Source organism: Danio rerio, chromosome 11 (genome assembly GCF_052040795.2).
Source record: "Danio rerio strain M-AB ecotype USA chromosome 11, GRCz13ab, whole genome shotgun sequence".
Lineage (NCBI taxonomy): Eukaryota > Metazoa > Chordata > Actinopteri > Cypriniformes > Danionidae > Danio > Danio rerio.
Window position 1 is genome coordinate 825,001 of NC_141031.1, and position 25,863 is coordinate 850,863.

At 35.0% G+C, this 25,863-nt stretch overlaps 2 protein-coding genes across 4 annotated transcripts in view; both read left to right on the top strand.

The window, feature by feature from the left end:
• Positions 1–25,863, top strand: part of tamm41 (TAM41 mitochondrial translocator assembly and maintenance homolog) — a 58,192-nt gene that overhangs the window by 30,083 nt on the left and 2,246 nt on the right. The window lies entirely within an intron of this gene.
• vgll4b (vestigial-like family member 4b) overlaps positions 1–25,863 on the top strand; it is a 66,247-nt gene that overhangs the window by 17,579 nt on the left and 22,805 nt on the right. The window contains exons 1-2 of one of the 3 annotated variants that reach the window (XM_087272110.1): positions 3,594–3,925; positions 22,149–22,332. In XM_087272110.1, coding sequence (XP_087128236.1) covers positions 3,844–3,925; positions 22,149–22,332 — 266 coding nt within the window. In that variant the 5' untranslated portion in view covers positions 3,594–3,843. 3 annotated transcript variants of the gene reach the window in all.

Genomic DNA, 25,863 nt, shown 5'->3' on the forward strand with positions numbered 1-25,863 from the left:
CTCTTTTATTAGCGCGGTTTGGTAAATCACGCACAACTCTCTTACAGATCAATCACAGAGTCATTCACACTGTAAGAGTCCCCTTTATTTCTCTCAAATTATAAATGTACACATTTTCTGTATCATATACCCTGTAAAAATGTCTGTTCATGAACTGTTTCAGTGTTTTGGGTTTGTTTATTATGCTACTTTGAATATTGGGTCTGAAATGGCATGTAAATATGACCGTATCAGCTCTATTGAACTGACTGAGCAGTGCTGTACTGTAATAGTCACTGAATCCTAATAGGATTTCACTATTTAGAATTTGCACTTTTCTGAAATTATATTATTAAGGAGAAAGTCCAAATGTGTGAATATCCATCCAACTTTACCCCAATGTCAGAGATCTGTAATCCACATGGAGCCGTTGGAGCGCTGACTGTAATCAGAGCTCAATGCAAATCAGTGGAGCGGCTTTGAATAACGTCTTCAGCTCTCTGTTAAAGGTTAACCGGCTGTGAACTTTCTAATGTTTGCTAGTAATGCTGGAAATCACCATGAAAACCCACAGTATATCATATTATCTTGCTGCTTGAGTCATTATACGGCATTATTGAGGATTTGATTTTGATTTATTATCAAAATGGCCAAATTCTGACTGAATCACACACTCACACACACTCACACACACTCATACACACTCATACACACTCATACACTACGGCCAGTTTAGTTGGTCAGTTCCCCTATAGCGCATGTGTTTGGACTGTGGGGGAAACCGGAGCACCCGGAGGAAACCCACAACAACATGGGGAGAACATGCAAACTCCACACAGAAACAACAACTGACCCAGCTGAGACTCGAACCAGCGACCTTCTTGCTGTGAGGTCACAGTGCTAACCACTGCGTCATCGTGCCACCTTAATAATTAATTTGTATTCAAAAATACGTCTTTCTTTTAATTAGATCTTTATTTATTTTAGTTTGAACTGCTGATCTCATAACATTTATTTATTTATTATAATGTCATGTAAAACTTAGTAAATAAATACTAGTAAATAAGTTTATAATAATAAGATTCATCATTTTAAAAAGTATAAATAATAATAAGTTTGTATTTTAAAAATAAGTATTTTTTTATATTTCTTTCATTTTATTTAATTTAAAATGCTATAATGGCATAACATTTATTAATAAACACACCTTATAGTTTAACTTCGAGTTTAAATGCACATCTGTAAAAAAATACTTAGTATCATTTTATGGTAAGCAGTTTGATAACATTATAGGTAATATATTTTTGGCACATCAAAAAGTGACAAGCTGATCCAGCAAATAAAAAGTGCTCAACCCTTTGACTGCCGCTCGACCAAATAGTTGACCATGATGGCTGCTGTAAACAATGGCTCACACACACAGCATTGATGGCTTACGAAGAAAATCAAACAAACATCCTGTTGCGCTACTACACTTGATTTTATTGTAAAAATAACACAAACATGAAAGCATGTTGAAGGAGAATCTGAAATATTTAATGGCATACTTAAAAAAATAATAATAATGTAGTATTCAAAAATGTTTTATTTTGAATATTGTTTTAATTAAACTGCTCTTACACTTCATAGTTTCAGATTTTTCCATATTATATGTGTTAATTAGCGTACTTCTACCATAAACCGACATATCAACCATTTGGTAAAGGCTGATATTTTAGAAATTATGGGATGTGTTGAAAAAAAATGCACTGATTGTGTTAACTAGCGACATTAGGAGTTAAGAAATGCAATCAAACTTTTTTTTTTCTTGGTGGGGTACTTAATGCAGTAATTAAATGTAATAATTGAATATAAAATTAGGCGAATCACTGCAAAAGGGAAAATTTTTAACAATAAAATAACCTGACATGCTTCTTATTCTAAAAACAGATGGAAATGACAAGATTTTGTCCCCTTATTATTGAACTGAATCTTGTTCCTGATTTAGTTTTCAGCTTGTGAGTTGGTTTATTTTAGGCATGTGTCTAGCTCAGCACACAGTGGAGGATGTGCTGAATATCTGGCAACACCAGAGGGCAGCAGAAAGTCAGAAATTGACTTGTAGTAATCAGATTATTTACATGTTGTGATTGTCTTGAGTTTAATTGTAAACATGTGAAATGCTCTGTTGCGTATTTTTATGATTTAAAAAATACAGCTGCTTTGTATTCTGTATTTAAGCAATATTATTATAATAATGATAATAGTGGTTGTTGTTATTCTTATTATGATTCTTATTATTGATAATATTTATAAATTATATTATTTATTATGTTTCATTATGTTAATATTTATAAATAATATTGTTTATTATTATTTATGTTAATATTATCTTGTTATTGTTAATATTTATAGCAGTCAGCAATCAGAAACATATTTTATTGTGTTTATATAAATATGATAAAGGAGAGTACAAACAAAAAAGCTGTGTATTTGTTATCAAGGCCAAGCAATATTAGTAATTTATGTAATTATATTTTTACTTTGTTTTACTTATTACTTATTTATGTATAATTATTTAGTTTCTTCATTTCTCTATACCCCTGGCATTGTTTTGTATATGCGCTTCATGCAATACTGATAATAACTTTTAAAAATCTTTTTATTGCAAGTTTTATTTATTTATTTAGTTTATAATTATGCTGTAAACAACAGATACATGGCAATAGAACAAACATTGTAAGGCCAGAAGGTCAATAATAATAACAGTGCACGAAAAAACAGACGGCGACGCAGTGGTGCAGTAGGTAGTGCTATCGCCTTACAGCAAGAAGGTTGCTGGTTCGAGCCTCGGCTTGGTCAGTTGGCGTTTCTGTGTGGAGTTTGCATGTTCTTCTTGTGTTTGCGTGGGTTTCCTCCGGGTGCTTTGGTTTGCCCCACAGTCCAAACACATGCGGTACAGGTGAATTGGGTAGGCTAAATTGTCCGTAGTGTTTGAGTGTGAATGAGTGTGTATGGATGTTTCCCAGAGATGGGTTGCAGCTAGAAGGGCATCCGCTGCATAAAACATATGCTGAATAAGTTGGTGGTCGAAAAGAAAATGAATGAATGATTAAAAAACAGTATAATAATACTGTATTATAATAATAATGTAAAATAATAACACTAAACAAACAGTTAGGCTAAATTAACATTATAGACAAGCAGGACCTTTACATTAATCAAAGATTTTGAAAATGCAACATTACACTTATGAATATGAAACTTAATCAACAAAATAAATGTATATAAAAATAAAATATTAAAAATATTAATTATAAAATGAAAGAGTACATTTTCTTTAATAAACAGAGACGCATCATGCCATGGCTTTGTAACATGAACACAATTTCCAAATACAGAGAAGAGCAGTTTATATCAACATCTTTTAAATTTACTAACAAAGTGTTTAGATGTTTACTAATAACTTTTGTTTGTTTTGTGAACGTCTTTCCTCGTTTTTCCTGCGTTGAAACTCTCGCGAGATCTAGTGCGCGTGCTGAGCTCCGGGCACGCGCAGAGAAGCTCGGGAGCGGGCAGCGGAGGTGTTCGGGAGCGCGCCGCGCACTAAGCGATCATAGGCTGCGTGTCAGTGCAGTCGACTTACAGCGGGCTGTGAGGAGAACTGGCGCGACCCTTTGTGCTTAAACACAACTCTTTTCTTACGCTTAAACTCCTGAAAGTTTCTTTAAACTCGCGTAAGAGTACTTCTACTCGTTGTCTACTCTACCAGGTCGAGTTAAACTAGTTATTTTCGCTCCGTTTGAAGTTAAAGGCTGGGCCTTTACACGCGCTCCCGACGAGAGAAAAAGAGAAGCTGCTCTTTCTGCGATTAAAAGTCCATAAATGCTTTTTACCAAAATGGACCTGTTGAACTACCAGTACTTGGACAAAATGAACAACAACATCGGCATCTTGTGCTACGAAGGTAAAACACACACACACTCACACACTCGCTTTTGTCGCTTTTGCTTGTCGAAATGAAGTATTTTTGTCATTGAAAATAACGGACGCGCGTGACGTCATCGAGCAACAACACCTCACCGCGATCATTCCTCTGCTGTTGAACTGTTTCTCAGAGTCTTTATTGTAGAGTTTTGCTTGGAAATCACTATATCACTCGGAATAATCCCGAGTTCCTTCTTCGTGTGAGCTTGTGTATTGAGGGAAAACTTTTACAGTGAGGAAAAGTCAATTGCGACTGACATGTTAAACTCTAACAAACATAATAGCCGAACATGTCTATGCTGTGTTCAAGATATCATGTCAAATCAGTGTAGATGCATGTGATGTGTGCAATATTTACAACAGTCTAGTGAAGGCAGAGAAAGTGTTTGAAATGGTGTAACACGTACTGATAGTAGCTGGCAACTAAGATAAGTCATTTTAGAATATATTAAACTGAATAACTCTTGCTACTCCCTTGCTAACTTTTATATTATATGACAATGCATTTGTAAAAGCTTAGAGATCACTAATAACTGCGGTTATTCTTTTGTTTTTTAACTGTTGGTTTATCAGCCCTTTTAGACAGCGTTTTTGTGAGCAGTTCAGATTATGTCTGGAGGAATTGTATGTATGTTTATGGTTCTGCAATGTTATTTAATTCTGTACAAAATATATGTATATGAATAAGCAGTTCATGAGATTTCTTTCTCAATTCAATTCAATAATTGCTTTATTGGCATGACAAATGTCACAAATGTATTGCCAAAGCATTTATAAAGTTTAAAGGACATTCAAAAAACCTATAATACAAAAACATGCATTTAAAATACAAAAGCACGCATAAATGATACAAAAACATGCATATAAAATACAAAAAACATGCATGTATAATACAAAAACATGCATAAATAATACAAAAATATGCATATAAAATACAAAAAACATGCATTTATAAAACATGCATGTATAATACAAAAACATGCATATAAAATACAAAAACTTGCATAAATAATACAAAAACATGCATATAAAATACAAAAAACATGCATGTGTAATACAAAAACATGCATATATAATACAAAAACATGCATATACGATACAAAAAACATGCATGTAATACTTAAAACCTACATATATAATGCAGAAAATACATGTTTATTACAAAAACATACATGTATAATACAAAAACGCATATATAATAAAAACATACATTTTTATAATTCAAAAACATGCATTTAATGCAAAAACATACAAATATAATAAAAACCCACATGTAAAAAATACAAAACATGCATATAATACAAAAACATACATGTATAATGCAAAAACATACAAATATAATAAAAGCATGTATAATAAAAAATATATATTTATATATATAAATAGTAGTAATAATAGTAAAAAAGTAAAATAATATTAATTAAATCAGTGTTCAAGAGTATTTTCTCTCTCTCTCTCTCGCCCTCCCTCTCTGTCTCTCGCTCTGTGTGTGTATGTGAGAAATGTGCAGTATTTGCAGATTCCTCTGCTTCGTGCTGCGAACCAGAGCATTTACTCTGTCATTTCTGACCTGCTCTCTTTCTCATCGATGTGCCTCGAGCTATGAAGTGTCAGATTCATGTTGCATTGTGTTTTGTCCATGTTTTGTGGTCACACTGATCATCTTGTGCTTCAGTACAGCTGAGTTTTGAACTGAAAAGCAGGGAAATAGTCGAGTTTGGTGTTGCACCAGGCGGTACCAGCCTCCTGTTGTCGGCCATCACATGTCAAGAGAACTGAAATGTGATCCACAAGAGCTCAAGCCGTGATATATGAACAGCTCTTTTTCATCTGACTTTTAAAACGGCTCAAGATTTACTCTTGTGCACGGAAATATACAACATTTATGCATCCTAATATATCAGGAGAAATAAATGACACTTTCTTTATGGCTTTGATGATGCTTCGACATTTATTGGTGAATTTTATTAGACTTCTCAATCTGTCTGCACATAGTTTTTGATTTTGAAGTGGTGATCTTGTAAATAAATGGCGTTAATTTCTCATGTGGTGCATTGACTTTGACTCTGAGTTTTGTTTAGAAGTATTACTGTGATGCTTAATCAGCTGTTAACAGCATAGTGCACCCAAATCTCACCGTTTACTCACACTTGAGTGGTTTTAAACATTGAGTTTCTTTGTTCTGTTAAACACAAAACAGGATGTAATGTTTGGAAGCAAATACCCATTAACAGCAATAGTAGGAAAAGCAAATACTATAGAAGAATTTGATTAAAATCTTCATTTGTGTTCAACAGGTTTCGGTGAACAAGTAAATAATGACAATTTTTTAATGTACCGTCACTTTAATTGCATAACTTGTGAGTGTTTGTTGCAAGAAGGGATACAGCTGTGTCCAAAAGTTAACAAGAATTATTTAAATTACTTATTAAATTATCCATTAGGTTGTGTTTTATTTACATCTACCCCAACCCTAATCTCAACCCTCACAGTTATGTAAAGTAATAACATCGTATTAATTCAGTAATACAGCGTCTTATTAATATTATTAATTCAATTACCCATTCAGTTTTGTTTTATTTTATTAATGTCTACCCCAACTCAACCCTCACAATAATGTAAAAACAGTAATTATACAAAGTATTATTCATATTATTTATTAAATGATCCATTAATTGTATTTAATTAACATCTGCCTCTACCCCAACCCTCACAATAATGTGGAAACAGTAATTATACAGAGTATTATTGATGTTATTTATTAAATTAACAATTAAATTGTATTTTATTAACAACTACCCTAACCCCAATCATCACAGTAATGTTAAAACAGTAACTATGCAGAGAATTATTGCTATTATCAATTACATTTCCCTTTAAATTGTATAATATTAACGTCTACCCCAACCATCACAATAATGTAAAAACACAAGTTATACAGATTATTATTAATGTTATTTTTTAAAATTACTCATTAAATTGTATTTTATTAATGTCTACCCCTAGCCTGACCATCACAGTAATGTAAAAGCAGTAATTTTGCTGAGTATTGTTGATATTATTTATTAAAATACCCATTAAATTGCATTTTATTAACGTTTACCCTAAACCCAGCCATCACAGAAATGTAAAATCGTTTAATAAAGGTTTATTTATTAAATTACCCAATAAATTTTATTAACATCTTCCTCTAAGCCCAACCCTTACAGTGATGTAATACTATTTATTATTGTAGTGTCACACAAATGATGCTCTATTGATGTTAGTATCCACAGCTGTATCCCTTCTAGACTTTACAGTGAGTCACTTTGTTGTTGCCTCAATATTCAAATGTTTGATTGGTAACCCATGACGATATATTCCCTCTTTGTTTACGCCTGCAAGTGGCTGCAGACTTTACGTCGTCATTGGCCAGTGAGTCTTAAGTGTTTCCAGATAACTCTTGAAAACACTGTGGAAAAACTCCAGCAGCAACGTGCGTCTGAATGGTTGACGTGATTGGCGTATCTCTCCACGGGCCTCTGTTCTGAGAATCCATTAAAGCAGCCCGGAGCGGATGTTGTATGGTTTTGACCCGCTGTAATGCCCTCCTCTTGGTCATGTGACCCAGTGACAGTGGATGGAAATACACAATCGCAGCCGCTTTTTGCTCGCTGTTGCACGGCTGCCTCTTCAGCTATTTATAATGTGTGCCAGAGAATTTCCTGAGCACATGGCTAATCTATTACAGCTCCATCCCTGAGAATAGCTCTGTTCCTGCATCACTTTTTTTGTGCAGACCAAACGTGCACCGTGTTAGTTGTTGTACTTTGCTTTACGCTTTATCAGAGTTGAATGAGACTTTCAAAGGTCGCAGATGAACTTTCTTATCTTTATGTTCACTGTTCTTCACACCAAAGATGATTTCGGGGACTGTTTTACCATGAGCTGAGATTATAAAACCGAACTAGTTGATTATGGAGTCTTGTGGGATTTAATTTAACTCTTATTTTGCACATTATTTACTCAGGGTTTATGCAAGGGTTAAAAGTACTACTGTATATTTGATTAAAATTAGCTCAAAATGGCTCAGTGATAGGGTAAAGAAATGCATACATAATCTATTACACAGTTATTAGTAAGATTCAATTGAATTAAACTATTAATCTTAAAATGACACAATATTGACATGACAAATGTATATACATATCAGTGTATTTGTTTAAAATCATCTCAGATAGGCTCAATAATAGCATAGGGTATAAGTTATGACATTAATAAGTTATGTATTACTCATATTGTTGTTTTTGTCCAGTTGCATTATACTAATAGAGTTAAAATTACAAACTGATGGCATAGGCAAATTTGTTTATATATTAGTGTATTTTTGCTCAAAATGGCTTATTAATAGCCTAGTGAGTAAAAGTTAACAAAATTAATAAATAATTTATTACTCATATTAGTGTTATTGTACTGTTGAATTAAACTAATAATCTTAAAATGACCCAATAATGACATGGCAACTGTGTATATATATTAGTGTATTTGCTGAAAATCATTTCTAATTGGTTTAATAATAACATGGGGTACAAGTTAAGAAATTAATAAATAATTTATTACTCATAATAATGACTTAGGCAAATGTGTTTACATTTTAGTGTATTCTTCTCTAACTGGCTCAATAATAGCCTACACTGAAAAAAATAGCTCTTAAGATTCACTTAAAAAAATCCTCTTAACAAATTTCAAGTAAATTTTACATTCCTATATCAGGTACAATTATCTTGTTGTCAATATCATGTAAATTTTACTCCATGTTTAATCTAACACTCCTAAGTTAGCGAGGTAAGAGTTAATTGATTATTTTTAATTTTGAGTCTACATTTATTCAAATTAATAAAGAACAGTATTTTTTTTATAATTTAAACAAATCTTATTAGTTACAAATTAGTGCATTTAGCATAACTTGTTTAATTAAAACACACATTTCCACTGACTTGGAATTTGTTATTTCACTTAGTTTGCAAAGATTAAACCCAAGAGCAAATTTACTTTAAAATCCTTACTGATCTCAGAATTAACGTTAACAAGGCTATTGCTCTTTTAAGTGAAGCATCAAACATTGATGTTGAAAAAATGCCAAGATCCAAAGCGTGAGGGCTACTTTTCTGAAAGGGGGTTAACTGCAAAACTAAAACACTTACTCAAAACTCTCCTTAATCTTCAAAATAATGATGATTAAACTCAAAGTACTTTTAAATTTAAACACCTAAGATTGCTTTTATTTTCAAAATATTCTACTCTTATATCAGTCCCATGCAAAGCATTCTGGGAACTACTCATCCGTTACGACATATCAATTATTAAAATGTACTGAATATTTCTAAGTTTTCAACAATTAGAAAATATTTAAATATTACAAGTAAATGGATATTAATATTTAACTCTTATTTATTACATGAAGTAAATGTGTAAATATTACATGTTTAATTAGAATATTCTAGTTATCCTTGACACCTAATATTACAATTTATTAATAATGAGTGTGAATTTATTACCACATTTGACCACACCAAAAAGTCATTTCTTTCAGTGTAGGGAATAAGTTAGGAAATCTATATATCATTTATTACTCTTAATGGCATTATTGTCATGTTGAATTTAAGTAATAATCTTAAAATGCCCCTATAATGGCATAGGCAAATGTATATAATTAGTGTATTTATAATATTAACAGTGAATAGTCAGTCAAACTTAACAATAAGGTTTTTCTTGATGTTAATATGTTTACTAACATAATGAACAATATGTGTACAGCATTTAATCATAATTCAACGTTTACTAATGCGTTATTAAAATCCAAAGTTGTGCTTGTTAGCATTAGTTAATGAACAGTGAGTTAACATGAACTACCAATGGCTGACCTTATTTTCATTAACTAGCATAAAGTTGAATAGATATTGTAATAAATGTGTTGTACATTGTTTGTGCATGGCAGTAAATAACTAATGAAGCTTTATTGTAAAGCGTTTTTAACAAGTAGTTTTAAAGTAATAATAAAACAAATATACGTGTGTAAATGCTTTAATATTTTAACATTTGGGGAATATTTCTAATAAGTGCGCCCAATAATTATTATATCTAGGTAATTGTAAGTATTCACTAATTTTCTCCACAACACATCTACCTGCAGACGATTTCTACCATGTTATTAACTCTTTGTACCTTCTCATCTTTGCAGAGGCTGTTTTGGGTTGATTACAGTTGTCAGGTGTGTTCAGAAAGAAAGCGTGTGGTTATTTAGCGTGATCTCTGCTGTAAATGTGCACTAGCCAGCTGAGCTTAAATTGAAGCAGAGCCGTCGGCCAGAAGTGAAATGCTGACTGTCTCTTTCCTGCTGAACAAAGGCTAAAAAGGGCTGCTGGCAACAGAAAGATTAGACCCTCTGCTAAAACCATACCTGTTCAGCAGTCGAACTCTCCACTTCAACACTTTCACATGTATGATCACACCAGTGTGATTTCTAACATTAATATGCACATCTTCAGCTTTATTTCAGATCTAATAGCTCATGCTGAGTGATAGAAATAGGAGTTCGCTGCATGTCATCAATCACTATTAATCAGACAATACAATTTATTTTAGGTTTCAAGAATTCAAATGCACATAACTACTTGCAAAACATTTGAAGGTTTGTAAAATAGACGCGGATATCTGTGGAGATGGCAATTATTTTAAATATGACTGGACAATTAGCTTTTTTTCATGGAAGATACTCAGTTTATTTTACTAAAACATTTACTCCTCTCCCAGTTAAACATCCGATTAAACTTTCATGTTTCTTCATCGCTTTCTTACGAAATACTACATAAAAATCCAGCAGCTCTGTCTGATCTCTCAAGCCTCAGACTTTCTGTGACCTCCGTCTACGCGAGCGGCTGTTGGCAACCAGGTGGGCATGTCGAGCGATGTGACAGAGTTGAGAAACTTTCAACTTTATTCAAATAAAGAGCAACTTTCTTGAGCGATAGACTGTAAGAGCACCAGTAGAGCTCACACGAGTCTCGCTCAGAGGCCGGTTGTATTCATGCTGTATTTACCTACACAGACCTGTGTTTGTAGCAGGTCGTCACCCAGAGCGACAGGCAGCTACAAAAATCCCTGCTAGTGTGAATGAGGCATAATGCTGCATAGACGAAACAGCCCATCAGCCATCATGTATCAAAGAATATGAAAGATTTATTATATTCTAAAAGATTATTTTAGTTAAAAGCTTTATTTTGTTAACTCGACAGGGCTCAAAATTGCAATAATTTGTCACCCAAAATTGGATCTATGCAACCTCAAAATATATTTCGGAGCATTTGTGTGGTTTTTCACTCAAATGTTCACGCATTCGCAGATTTAAGAGACATTCAAACAGAAAAGCATCTTTGCACCAAAAAACGTGAAACGCTGCTCTCAGGAATAGTTTAAAACCGTTTTCATGCCAACTTTATACAGTAAACAAAAGCTTGCATTGCTTGCCCCGCCTTCAAGCTCTTCTGATTGGCCCACTACTCTAGCACTAAATGCGAATGGATTAGTTAATGTCTGCTGTCAGTCACTCAGTCAACGCATTCTGCCTTGAGATGACAGGGAGCTACAACCGCTTAAATTTGAGGCGCTAAAGATGAGCGAAAAGCACACTGACAGATATTGTTTTAGAAATTACATAAAGTTACAAATAATGAGACGTCTTAAAAGGGATGTGGTGAATGTTAATACACCGTTTATACTTTTCTAAAAAAGACTAAAGCCATTCATTGTAAAGCCGGTGGGACAGAGTTTGACACTGAATCTACACAATTTAAGTGTGATATTTTTTAATTCCTCATTAAATAATCTGGATGCTGTCAGTCATGCAGGTGGCAGCTATATGTAAAGTATAACACTGCATACACCATTGCTAAAGGCTTCATTAAGATTAATGTTTGAGCTTATGAATACACCAGTATTGCTTTTAAGATGACGCATGCAAATAACAAGTTATATGTCAATTTTATCTGTGCATTATCAGACACCACGTGTGAAAACAGCACAGTTATTATCATTAACCAAGTTCATCTTATTCACGTCAAGCAGGGCCGGTGGACAAAATATAAATTTTCTTGTGTTAGCAAATAAGGGGGATTTGTGAATCTGGCAACAGGAGCCTGAAGGCAGGACTTGGTTTTTCATCACCTTTCTTTTACTTGGTAGTTGCTAGTGTAAGTGTAATGTGCATAGGAGGTCGTGTCTCATTGTTTTGTGTTGTGAAAGTGCCGTTGGAGGAAGGGTCTGACCTGCATTTGTAACACAATCTGACTCTGGCTTGACGTTTGAAGTCTCTAGTAGTCGGGCAGACTTTGATCACTTGCGCTCATAATGACAGTCTTTCAGAAGATCAAACATTGGCAGCACCTCTTCTAACGCTGATAGTCATCTTTTATAGCTCCTGCAGCTCCCAACAAAGCTTTCTGTGAGGTTTTAAACGCCCCAGAAAATACAGACTCACTCAAGTGTGAAATTCAACAAGTTGGTTGAAGGAAGCTTCGTTCTCCAGTTATTCTCTTTTCTTGAGGCGTCGGCTTGGGAAATCGAGCACTTCTGAAGTTCTGCGGAAAGCAAAGGCTGCGGTATTCTTCAAACAAAGTTCTTCTTTTGTTCTTCGTTTAAGGCGAAAGAGATGTAAAGGCTAAGGGTGCACTCGCATCGTTTTCTGCTTCATTTGACAAGTGTGTGTGCTCTGAGTCAGGCCCAAGCATGGTTCATTTGGCTGACCTGGCCCGGTTGGAAGAGGTGTGCCAGAGCGTGGTTTGGTTGGGCTTTGGCGCGGTACGCTTGTAATTTGAGAGTAAAGCACACCTGACCCCGAAACTGAAGATGGGACGTCACTTTTAAAGGACTGTTTGATATGGATTTATTAATCATTCTCACTGTTCAGTGATCAGTAAACTGTTATAGTTTATTAAAGACAAACGTGCTTCGACACGTTTCAAGGCAACTGTACCTAGTGTGAGTACGCCGTGTCATCGTGCAGGTGCGGATATATCTGTACAGCTCTGCTACACGACCCACCAGTTTGTTTATTTTGCTAACTTGGGGTTGATTTGTTGAATTTTTTTTCTGCATGGATTACAAAGCAAGTCAATAAGGCAGAGTTTCAGAACACACCCTAATCAATTGCGTAATTGTCATGGACCAATGGCAGTTTAGGAGCCAAATTTAACTCTCTTAAATCTTTGCTTTGGTGAGCTGTTTCGACTGCCAAAATGAACTCCAAACAAACTTTTAGACAAATTTAGTTTGAAATTTCATTTCAGTTCAATTCACATTTTTGTTTATATATATATATATATATATATATATATATATATATATATATATATATATATATATATATATTGATAAGTCTGATGTGGGTAGGTCATGAGATGCTACTTCCACCATTTGTCATTGTCCGAATTCCATTCATAGTAACATTCATACTAAATAGGATGTGCTTTTCTGATGGTGTTTAGTAAATGTAGTACCTACACTAGTAGTATGCGATTTCAGGCCTACCTTTCCACTGCACACAACATTTGAACACTGCTGGATTGCGCCCTTTGTGGCAGTTGCACAGAATTTTCAGTTTTGTCATGCGCCATGGGAGCTGTGACGAGCTGTTCTCACAGTGAAATAAATGTATTTATGAAATAAAGTACAAAAGCAAGAGCCTTTATTTTCCAGGGTTGAATGAATGAATGAATACTAGAAACTCACAGACTGCTAAAGATTTTGGAGGGAATGTGGAGACAACATTAACATACAATATTTTTATTACATTTTTATGAACAGTAAAGTTTTTAATGTAGACTTTTAAAAAAATGATGTTTAAACTACAACATGTTCAAAACAATCCACATTCCCTAAAACACTGTATTAAGCTGTGTTTGGCACTGCGCCTTAGGCCCCGTTTACACTAATGCGTTTTAGTTTGAAAACGCATAAGTTTTGCTACGGTTACGCCATCCGTCCACACTACGCCGGAGTTCTCGAGCGCCGAAAACGGAGCGTTTCGAAAACGCTGGAGAGGCCGTTTTCATTCTGAAACGCTGCTGCTCCGTCTCAGTGTGGATGGGGAAAGACGGAGACATCTGAACGGAGAAAACGGAGGCGGGGCTGCAGACATTCGCCTCTCTGATTGGGGCTTTTCCTCAATATTAAGTAGCCTAACACACAGTTCTGTCCTGAATCTTCTCCGTGTAAGTTCAGACTTCGCAAGTTTGATTAAGGCTGCATCTCTTCTTCTCAGTTTGATATGGAAAACATACCGAGGACACGTGTCAATCTTCACAGGGAACAGTGTACTATAACTTCATTCACATTACCCTGGCTAAGTTGTTTCACTTTCTCAACAATAAAATGTAAACTTGAAATAAGTAACTGCCTATTTTTATTTTAATATTAACAACTAAACAGACAGCAGAAATGTTGAGGCGTCGTGCTGCATGAGCGTCATCTTCACTGTGTGGATAATAACAAAACGGAGCCGATAACAACTGCCTCCTTTTTTAATTTCAGTGAAAATACGAAACACACCCTCTCTTTTGCTGAATATCAGTTTTAATAATCGATAATGGCCATTATAAAAGTTTAACATACAATAAGTTTATACATAGGAAATAAAGGCAAGCGATCAGTCAATATGCAGAATGTAGGCTACGTGCTTGCATTAATCATTAACTTATCTTTGCGCTCAGCCAAAACACGTTACCCGAGAACAAGTAATAGATTCCAATGACCAAAGTCAGGGAATATGTCGTTAGATAAAGACAACAAGATGAATGAAATATCACGTTTAATAAATATAGTGAGATTAGATCCAGCTTGCTTGATGAGAAGTCCGACTAGCAGAGCTCTCATCTGGGTAGATGGGCTCCAGCGATTGCCAAAGTGTGTGTGTTGGTCACGTGATGTGCGTTTTCAGCGTTTTGGTGTGGACGGAGAGCAGTTCAGAAACGCTGGGTAAAACGCGAGTGTTGACGCGGATCGTTTTCATTCTAAAACGCCGTTTTAAAACTAAAACGCACTAGTGTAAACGGGGCCTTAGTCAACAGTACCTGTAGGGAAGTGACGATGTGCAGTGGCTGGTGCTGATATGCATGTATAATTTGCCATGTGCTTTTGGTAGTGCTAATGTGAAGTCATTTAACTGATGAAGTATTTGCAAACACTTTAATCTAATAATCTACCATTTAATAAAGTACCATGCACACTTGTGAAGTCATCGTCATTTTTCGGGTGTTTTCAAAGACGTCCACTTTGTAACCAGTTTTCAGATTTGTGTGTTTTCAGCCCTGAAAAGGGACTGAAGTTCAGTTTGGTGTTGTGTAAATGAACAGGCAAAACATATAAAAACAGATTCCAGTTTTTGGCCCGAAACGTTGTCATGTAAACAGCCCCTAAATCATACTGGAGGTTAGTTTTCCCATAGGAAGACATGTAAATCAGGGCTGCGCGGACAAATATTGACTTCTGTCCCATTTCAACTGAACACTTCCCACAAGCAAATCAATTACCACGAGCGTCCTCTGAGACGTTGAGTCACAATGAGCTCAGATTATGTAAAACAGCTTGAGAGACTAAAAACTGCAGGATCCAGTAACATGCATTGTATTAACTGTGCTGAGTTCAAGTGATAACTTTAATCAATGTGCGTCTTTTACTTTAGGAGAATGTGAAATTACTGTGAATGTAAGTGATACAGCGAAGAAGCAAAATCATTCCTTCAACAAAATGAACCACAACTACTGTCAAATTTCAAGTGCATGTTCACACTAGCTGCTTTATATTTGCAATGTTTCAGAGTGTTCCAATGCATTGCTGACACTTATTCATGTGCCATTCTCAAATAAAAAGTTTGAATTTGCACACTGTAAGTAATCTTTCTACCTAAATTTAAGCCAAACTAATGTTTTTAGTCATTTGCAACTGACTATTACACAAGTATTAGCCAAGAACTCTTCATATTGATCATAAAAACTGTTAAGACAAGTCAAGATGTGTCCTGTGATTGTTAGCTTTGGCTCATTTGCGTTCAGAATCAGAGAGAAAATGCAGATCTGATCAGTCTTTATTCTGATGTTGTTGCTGCATTGCGCTTTTGCAGTGCAGAATAGACATCACCAATAACTACAAGCAAATCAGTATAAACATTAGTTAAAGACTATTTGAACATTTAAGCATTTCTAATGTTTCTAGAGTGTTTTGTATCATTACTTTCATAATTTTATTACCTTTAAAGACCTGAGATCCTCATGAGAAAGACTAACAGAAAAACAGTGCTGTTGACAAAACCCTTTCTAATTGATGTTGGTGAAAACCGTGATCTAATGTTTCTGAAGACACACAGCGGTTCACATTTTGGGTGTTTTTCCATCTATCTCAGACCTTCAAGTCTGGGTTGAATCAGGCATTTTTAGTTGGGGGGGAAAAAAAAGTGTGCTGTTGGTTTTCCTCCAGGAACAGGACCGGGAAATACTGGCGTATAGTAGGGCTGCTCGATATAGGTTGTTTTCAATCACATAGTTCTGATGATGCGTCACATTCAGAAGGAGGACAGGAAGTAAAAAACATGGGAGACGTAGAGGAAAGTTTAACCAAAGTAATAAAAAAAAATAACCACATATGTTTGCCGTGATCCTTATCATAAAGTGGGCCGAGTTTTCTACTGAACTCAAGTATATTTGCCTGTCAACGAGGTGAGCTACTGTAAGCCAGTGTTTCTCGAGAACATTTTCAGTGGGTCGCGGAGTGTGTGGTCAAAAAAACAACAAAAGTTTAATTTTTAACTTATTTTGACTTTTATTTTTAAATGTGTGCACGACAACCCTACCAATTGACTTGTGAAATTTCATTTAATTAAAGCAACATATATATTAAAGCGCAAGTACGACACCAAATATGTAAATTATGGATTTACATATATTGATGGCAAAAAAGACTTAAAGCCTCCGTGTGTCATAAGAGGTGCTCTCACAAAAGAGCACGAAACCTAAATTAAAACGACATTTAGAAACCAGACAACATATTTTATTAACAGTTTAGTTCATGGTAACTGAACCTTTCCTTACCCTAACTAATGTTTGCAGCATTTGTCATTTTTACTTTGTAATATTTCTAAAATTTGATGCATTTTGTTGAATGACAGCAGTAAATTATTGTTTATTTGTAAGTCTTGGTGATGTTCTTATGATTTATCTGTTACTACTTGTGAATGGTACAAATAAATACAAATTAATTATAATTCCTGAAATTGTTTTATAGTTCCTAAAAATTTTGGTCGCGGCTTGATGACCATTTAAAAATGTGGGTCCCATGGCCAAACCAGTTGAGAACCCCTGCTGTAAGCGATGTTACATGAAAAAGTACAATAGTGTTTTGAAGCATACTACAGATAATTACTATAATCAAACAGTCCTTATAATTATATTGTTGCTGTGGTACATTAGTAATGAATTATCCAATATGTATCAATAATATCGCAGTGCACCACAGTTTACACTAACGTTACAGTATTATTACAGATCAATTTACTATGCTACAGTATTCTGTAGCATTCATTAACAAAACGTTGTACACACGATACACTTAACATATGTTGTTCAAAACATGGTTTAATAAATTACTATAGTTTTTCATCCCCATCTGGATAATGTTATATCTTCCAGACATCACAAAATAACAGATGAAAGCATACAAAAGTGTTGATGCACAGTCTACACTATTATTTCTTTATTATTGTAAGGGGGAAAAGGTGCTTCGTCTAGTTTTGTCACAAGGTTTGCATTTCTTTTTTGTTCTGTTGATGAACTTCCCATCAACAAACGTTCACCGCTGCTGCGCATCTCGATGTTCATGGTATGGTTGTTTATTCTGCCGAAATGTCAGTAAAGGCTTAGATTATTACAAAACAGAGATTTCATTACAGCGATTACATGCAGGGTATGTTATTTATACCAACTCCCCTTTTTATGAGCAAAAACTTTTGGACGTCTTTAAAAGATGGTCGGCGTTTCTCATTTCTCTTATACTCCAATATGAATACAATTTCATCAGATGACTTGAATATGTCTATATGGAAAGAATTGATCATTTAAGATCGTTTGGGATGATTCTGTAGTGCAGTGCATCTGGATAAAATATGATTAACCATCTACAAGCATCGATAAATCCAATAAAGAAAAATATACAAATTAAATAATCAGTGTTTTATACCGTTTTCATACTGTTTATACTGTATTCAGGTATACAGTTATTTAAAATCAAACATAAAGTAAATTTAATTAATTGATTAACGTTACAAATCTTAATTTCGTATGCCCAAATGCTTTTAAAATTCTGATTCAATCCCAGATATGATCAATTGTAATCCATACTCAGCATTGCAGGTCCTGCGATTGTGAGTGATCACATTGCGATATCGGTGCTGAAACCATACAGTGTGCTGCCTTTGTGTATAGTTCATCATTTGACTCCAACTGCTGTGCTTTATTGATAATAAATGAATCTTCAATAACTTTGACAATAGTGGAGTGCAGCGCTCACCAGCACAGATACGCTATCATATGTCTGGACGTTTACTGTGCACAGCCTTTTCTCTATTAGCAGCTCCAGCCCTGCCAAAAACAATGATGTCAGCGCCGTTGCCATGGCGCGCTGACAGACGAGCTGAAACATGCCAGTCGGGAAAATAGGCCGCTTGTTTTGGGAAGTACCTCCTAGCTTTATCATTGGTTTACTCCAGTGAATGTATGCATGAGTTATTTTCTGAGGCTCCAGTGTGAGAGAGGACACCTGGTTGCCTTATTTTGTATTTTTTTAACCATCTCTATTTATCATTTTACTCTGTAAATAACTGTGAAATCCAGGTTTGGCGTAATAAATGGCTCTTATAAAGTTTCCCAGGCTTAGTGAAGCTCATCCCCAAGTGGAAAGTCCCATTGGAGAGAGCGTGCCAGTTGTAATTTTCCGGCCTAACTCCTACACAGTGGCTTGTAAATGTACCCGCTGCCCTTGTACAGTAGCTCATATGACCGAGTATTCAGAGGAATCTTTTAGCACTGTGTTGTAATGACACTTCAAGAGGCTTATTGCATTTACTGTGCTCATATGTAGTAGATAAGAGGTCTGTCGTGCAGTCTGATGATCTGTGGAAACAACTGTTAGATTGCAGACATGAGGCAAAGATTGAAGGAATTTACAACACTGCAAACTCATATTTAGAGTTTGCCTTGTTTCTTGTCCAAATATCTTAAAATTCTTAAAAATAAAAATAATTTTCTAGACAAAAAATAAGTATTGGTTTGTTTTCAGAAATAATGTCACAATTAAGTGAGTTTTTTTCTAAAAAAAAATCAAAATAACCTGCAAATGGGGTCAGCAAAATAATCTTTCAAAGTGAAAACAATGATAATATTATATTCCCCCTATTGGCAGATTTATTTGCTTGTTTTTAAGGAAAACATCAATTAATTTCTGACATTATTTACTTGAAAATAAGGTTGCTTTTTATTTTGGATATTTTTTTTTACATATTTGGACTAGAAACAAGACAGCTTTATGTAAGAAAAGCATTGTTTTTTTGTAGAGAATGCAACTTTTGACGCTTTGTCTTGAGGATGGCTGGGTCGATAAATTATATCATATTGAATCGTGATAATCGAATGTTGATAACAATGATAAGCTTGCGAGAATTTTACATTATATTGAACAGCCAGCCACACAGCAGAAATGTGCAACAATGGGAATCTGGAAGTGTGTTGATATTAGAGATGCACCAAATAATCGGCCACTGAAAATAGGTTAGGTTATACCCTCTTATTTTTGTGGCTTAGTCATTGTTGGGATACTCTTTTAAATCTGGAAGAATTAAAAACTGACATAGAAATATATATCATTATTGGTCAATATGAAAAGAATGAATTGAGATTGCAGTTTTGCCATATCGCCCAGCCCTAATCTTAAGGTAATAAAGGGTTAGTTCACCCAAAAATTTAAATAGTCATTATTTACCAACCGTTCACCTTTTTAAAAGCTATTTGAGTTGCTTTTCACTATCGAAAACAAAAGGAGTTATTTTGAAATGCTGGCTCTTGTTGACTTTCATGGCTTTTTCCCCCTACTATGGAAGTCGATGGGCGAAAGTAACCAATATTCTTCAAAATATACTGTTTTGTGTTCAACAGAAGAAACCACATGAGGGAGAATTAGTGTTAAAAATATCAGTATTTCAATAACTATCCATACTGGTATCATTAAAATTATACTATATTGCTTTAGGTTAGTATTAAAACTGACTTTGCTTTTTTTGCACACACTTCTGTTTTCTAGCAACTTCAAAAATATGCAATATCGATATCTTCCTTGGTGTTGTATCAAAATTAGATACCATGACAACACTAGGCAGAATAAATGATGAGAGAATGGTTTTCAAATCTGTATTGCATTCGTAATATTTTATTTACCACTAACATTGAAGATGCAATCAAGAGAGACGCCGATTTCTAAGCAAGGCCTGAGTTTATCATTGCTGCTTTGAGTTTGTAATTTGATGATTTTTATGATTGAAAGTCAACATCAAAGCAATTGACTATTGACTAGAAGCTTTCATGTATAATGTTGAGGTCAGCTAGTGTGGGTTTGAGTGGCCTGTGCTGATATTACAAGTGTCAAAGATAGAGGTTTTTAATAAATTTTTTATTACAAAACTCCCCATTGATTCACTTATTTCACATAGGTTTGTGTGATTGTTTATTTATAGTCTATGATAATATGGTCATTTTAGTTGGAACGATGTGTGAGCTGATATTGAGTATGACACACACTTTGCGAAAAAAATAACAAGGTGTGCCATTATTTGTAACTCAAGGTGGTTTTTATAAAAAAATCTGTCAGTGTGCTTTTCGCTTTTCGTCAGTGGCTTAAATTTAAGCAGTTGTAGCTCACCGTCCTCTGCAGGCAGAAGGCATTGGCTGAGTAATTGACAGCTGATATTAACTAATCCATGCGTGTTCAGTTCTAGAGCAGTGGGCCAATCAGAAGAGCTTGAAGGCTTTCAATCTGGTTAAAGAGAGAGTTCTATGCATAGACCAGTACAAGATGCTTTTGGTATGATAATCTTGGATGTAAACATCATGGTGATTGTGATTACCGCTCAAACTTGTTCTGGGTAAAAACAGCAATGTTTTCCCCGTTGAACACAGAATATTTTATTTTAAGAACATCTAGGGCTGAATAATTAAAGTAAGCCATTGCCTTCTGCTGTCTTCATTAGTTTCAAAAACAGATTTCTGTACAGCTTGAACAGGCGTCTTTGGAGATCTGTCTGCTCTATGAATATAAAGTAAAGCCGCTGCACTTCAGCTCTACAGCATGCTGGATGTTGGTTTATAAGCTAATTATTTTTCACATGTTTGCTTAATCGTGAGCTGAACTAAATCATCCTTTTTTTTGTTGGAAATACTGTAGGTAGGTTACTTTATTTATACCCGAAGGTAGATTTGGTACTAGATACTGTTGCCCTAAAAAAACATGCAAACATAAACCAAAGGAACAGTATGACAGAAAATGTTAGGCGTTTTAAAACTCTACTTTTCCAAAACCATGGTAAACCTTGTAACCGGTTATCATCTAGGGATTATAGTAAGAAATAATCACGGTTTCACGGTTATCACGGTTATTTGCATTCATTGATTTTTAAAACCCCTCTAGTTTAAAACTAAAATTATTTTCAATGTGGTTTTGTAGTTCGGGCCTAAATGAATATTTTGTTAACATTTTAAAAGTTAATTTAATTGACTATATAAAAAACGGTGGATATTATTGGTGCTTTTATTGGTTGCGTGCGCGTCCCTTAATTGGAAATAAAGAACTTGAAGAAGCTTGCCTTAATTAATAGCCTCAGTCATAATTAATCCAGTGTGCGTGTTAATTAGTCTCGGGGTACAAACTAGTGCACAGTTGGCATCACTTTTAGTTTTTGCAATTTTGTTCCGTGCAAAAACACGGTGTTGAGAAACTTTACGATTAATTAACCGTGACATATTAAATCATGGTTAACAGTGAAACCGGTTAATCGCTGCATCCTTATTATCATCCCAAGCCTAATACACAGTAAGAGTTGTATTAATGCAGGCTCTGTTGTGTGTGTTGTGTAGGAGAGGCGGCTCTGAGAGGCGAGTCCAGAATGCAGTCTCTGTCGTCTGCAGTCAGCAACCACCGGACCGGCCCTCCTCCCATCAGCCCCAGCAAGAGGAAACACAGCGCGGAGCAAGCAGACGACGACATCGACTGCAACAGTGAGCATGTGGCCAAGATGAGCCGCCTGTTCGCCGCACAGCTGTAAGTGGAACCAATTAACATCATGTGTCTCATTCAGGGTGCATCAGACAGCTTGTGTCCTCCACCAACACCCAAATCTGCTTTAGAAACTCTTTCAGTACACTTAAAGGGAGATTTCCAGACGTGAGATTCTGGCGGTATGATTATCTTGGGTGAAAATATCACAGTATTGTGATTTCTGCTCTAAGATATGCTCTTTCTAAATGTCTGGGTGTAAAAACAACAGCTTCTTTTCTTAATTGAACACAATATATTTTATTTTAAGTAACATTTATAATATTTGGAGCAGTAAACATAATTCAAATCAATCATTGACTTCTGCTGTCTTCATTAATGTCAAAAACACTGATTTCTGTACTGCTTGAAGAGACATGGAGATCTTTCTTTTCATTGAAACTGGTTATCCATGCTTGGTTCGCACAGTAATGGAATTTAAAGCGGATGGTTTCAAGTCTGAGTTTGTTTCTTCTACGTCTTTACGCTTTTCTCCTGACCTTGAAAATATAATTGGCTGAATCGTAAAAAAGCTGGATTAAGATGGTGTGTAGGGTCGAATCAAGATCTTTTTTCCATTAATCGTGCAACCCTATAGGGTGTAGATAAAACAATTAATAAAAAAACAAACCAAGACCATAGTGGAATGCACCTCGACTATCATCCTTTTCATCTCTTTCCAAAAATGTTTAAAAAATCCCACCCTCCCACAAACAAGGCAGTAGTGTATTTTGAGTGAACTGCCGCTTTAAACGAGGCCTGTGCAGATGGTGTTCCTGCAGAAAGAGCGTCGGGAATGTTTGGGAATGTGCTGAAGGAATTCCTGGCATTCTGGTGCAGCGAGCGGAGCACATGGGCTGTGTGTAGAGCCTGTCCGTGCCCTCGTGGCAGAGCACTGAACATTCCCAGCATTCCTTCCCCGTTCAGAGGACACGAGATGTGCTGTTCAGCAGGCATTGACACACTGGAGCTCGGATTATTTATGGCCAGCAGTTTGCTTGGTGAATTAGGACCCAAGTGCAAGAGAACAACAGAAGCTCAGTCGCCCTGTTAGCATGGCAAGCGTGGTGTGATTTATTTTAGGAGATCATTTTTAACACTTTAGACACCAAAAAAAAAAAAATTGTATAATATATTTAAAATAATAATAATAAAAATGTTATATATATATATATATATATATATTAATATTTATATATATATTAATATTTATATATATATATATTAATAATATATATTTATATATTTTTTATATATATATATATATATATATATATATATATATATATATATATATTTTTTTTTTTTTAAATCATAATCATTAAATTTTAGTTTTAGCAGTTAATTATTTTTCTCAGTTTTCTCAATCATCTAAATAATTGTGATCAATCAGGTTGACCGTTTGTGCAAAGCTTTATTTTATGTGTCACTTAAATGATCAATAATTAATTTCTTCAACAAAATATGCATGTTAATGCTGATGATTACTACTAGACATGCTGTTCAAAAGCTTATATTTGCATTGTAGGACTACACAAAACTGTTTACATCATATGCATGGGACATCCCAATGATGTCAGAAAATCTGTAACCTGATTCTTCCTCTGCAAACTGATTTACTCTTGTGTGTCACATGACCACAGTGTAATCAACCTTTGCAGTATAAAAGTTGCATTTTACAGTATTGTGACTCCAATGTCAAGGGCTTCGACCTTCTCTCTGCATTTAAACTTCGTTTGAATAGATTTGCTAATGCTCTCAGATACACAAACGTTATTTGATCCTCATCCTCATCTTGGCAGCCCGTCAGAACTTGTTGCCAGATTGAAGGATTTCATTCTGCAGCTCTCAGCACCAGCAGGACCTGATCTGGCTTTAGGGCAAACAGTATTTTCATAAGTGACTGCTCTTTTTTACCAATTTTAGCTCCGTTAACTCTGTTTGCAACGTCATATTATATAAAATTAAAATAATTTTGAGTGTGTGTCACACCTAAAAGCAGCAGCAGGACAATAGTGCACTGTCACTTTAAGAGCCGTACACATCCAATTTACTGTTATACATTTTCATTACACATAATCATATGGTGCTGTAATTGTTTTTCGCGACTTGTTGTATTTTCACAATCACCGGAGGACGAAATTGATATTTAATTTTTATTTTAATCTATATATATGTATATATTTTTTGTATTGATCAATTTATGTATGTTAAACCTTTATATTTACCAGTCTGAGTTTTAATTAATTCATTAAAAATTCACCCAAAATTCTGTGTTTCTTAACAAATACAATGTTTTATAATGGTATTACACAGTAATCAAAAGGTGGCCCTGCATTGGTGTGTGGTGTTTTTTTATTTTTATTTAATTTTTTAAGCAAATTGTTTTCTTCGACGCACAGACATTATCATTTCTTGTTTGTCAACGTTTAGTCATTTAGCAGATGCTTTTTGTTCAAAGTGACTTACAAGTGAGGAGGCATGCTGCGATTCAGCAGTTACTACCAATGATACGTGTATAAATGCATGAATTGGCCTCTGTGTTCCCTGCAATGTTGATCAGGCTGGAGGTGAAAGAGCTGCTCTGGATTGTTTTTGTTGGGAGTTTGAGGCTGAAACCGGACACCGCGGGCTCAGGTTTTCCTAAAGAAGGGAGAGAGCGAGTGGGGGCTGGGAAAACTCTTCCTGATCTACTCCTCAACATAAGCTTGTATCCAGCCGCGGAAAAGTCATTTCAGACATTTCTGGCACAAAATGTTGTCCATGAGTGTTTAGAGTCTTGTTCTAGGCAGACACGATGTTGGTAAAAACTGATGTTGCGATATGTTGTGTTTCTGCGGTTTGAATATAATTTCTTGGGATCATTTAGGCAACTCTATTTGCCTTATTTTACATTGATCATGAGTGCACATGCATAAAATAATGCATTACAACAAGCACACGCATACAAATGAAACAGACAGTGCTTTGTTTTCTAACAGTATTGAAGTACAGCAATAAAATAAATGTAAAACAACACTAAACAGCAGTCAACATTTGAAGTGGATCAAAACCACCACAAAAAATCATAGTTATCCTAAAACTATTCGTCAGCACCCTTTCTTATTTTGATTAAATTCTTTAATCCAAGTGTTGACTACTGTGTCTTCATTGTGTAAATAAATACAATTAATCTTTGTTGAAGCTGAAAATGTGATGATTTCTTATGCCTGAATGGTTTAAATCCTAATTATAATCCTAATATAACATTGCAGATACGGTGATTAAGCTATTGCAGATACACACAGTGCAGTATTGTTGCTGAAATTATATATTGTGCAGTCCTAGCAGCCACACACACACACAAATCTGTAGATTTTTAACCCATCATGGAGTATGTATGTGTGTGTCAGAGTGTATTTATTCAGTTTTTATATTCATTTCAGTAGGACTACATTGAGGGTGGCGCAGTGGGTTTGCGCTGTCACCTCACAGCAAGGTTTCTGGTTCGAGCCTTGGCTGTGTCAGTTTGGCGTTTGTGTGTGGAGTTTGCATACT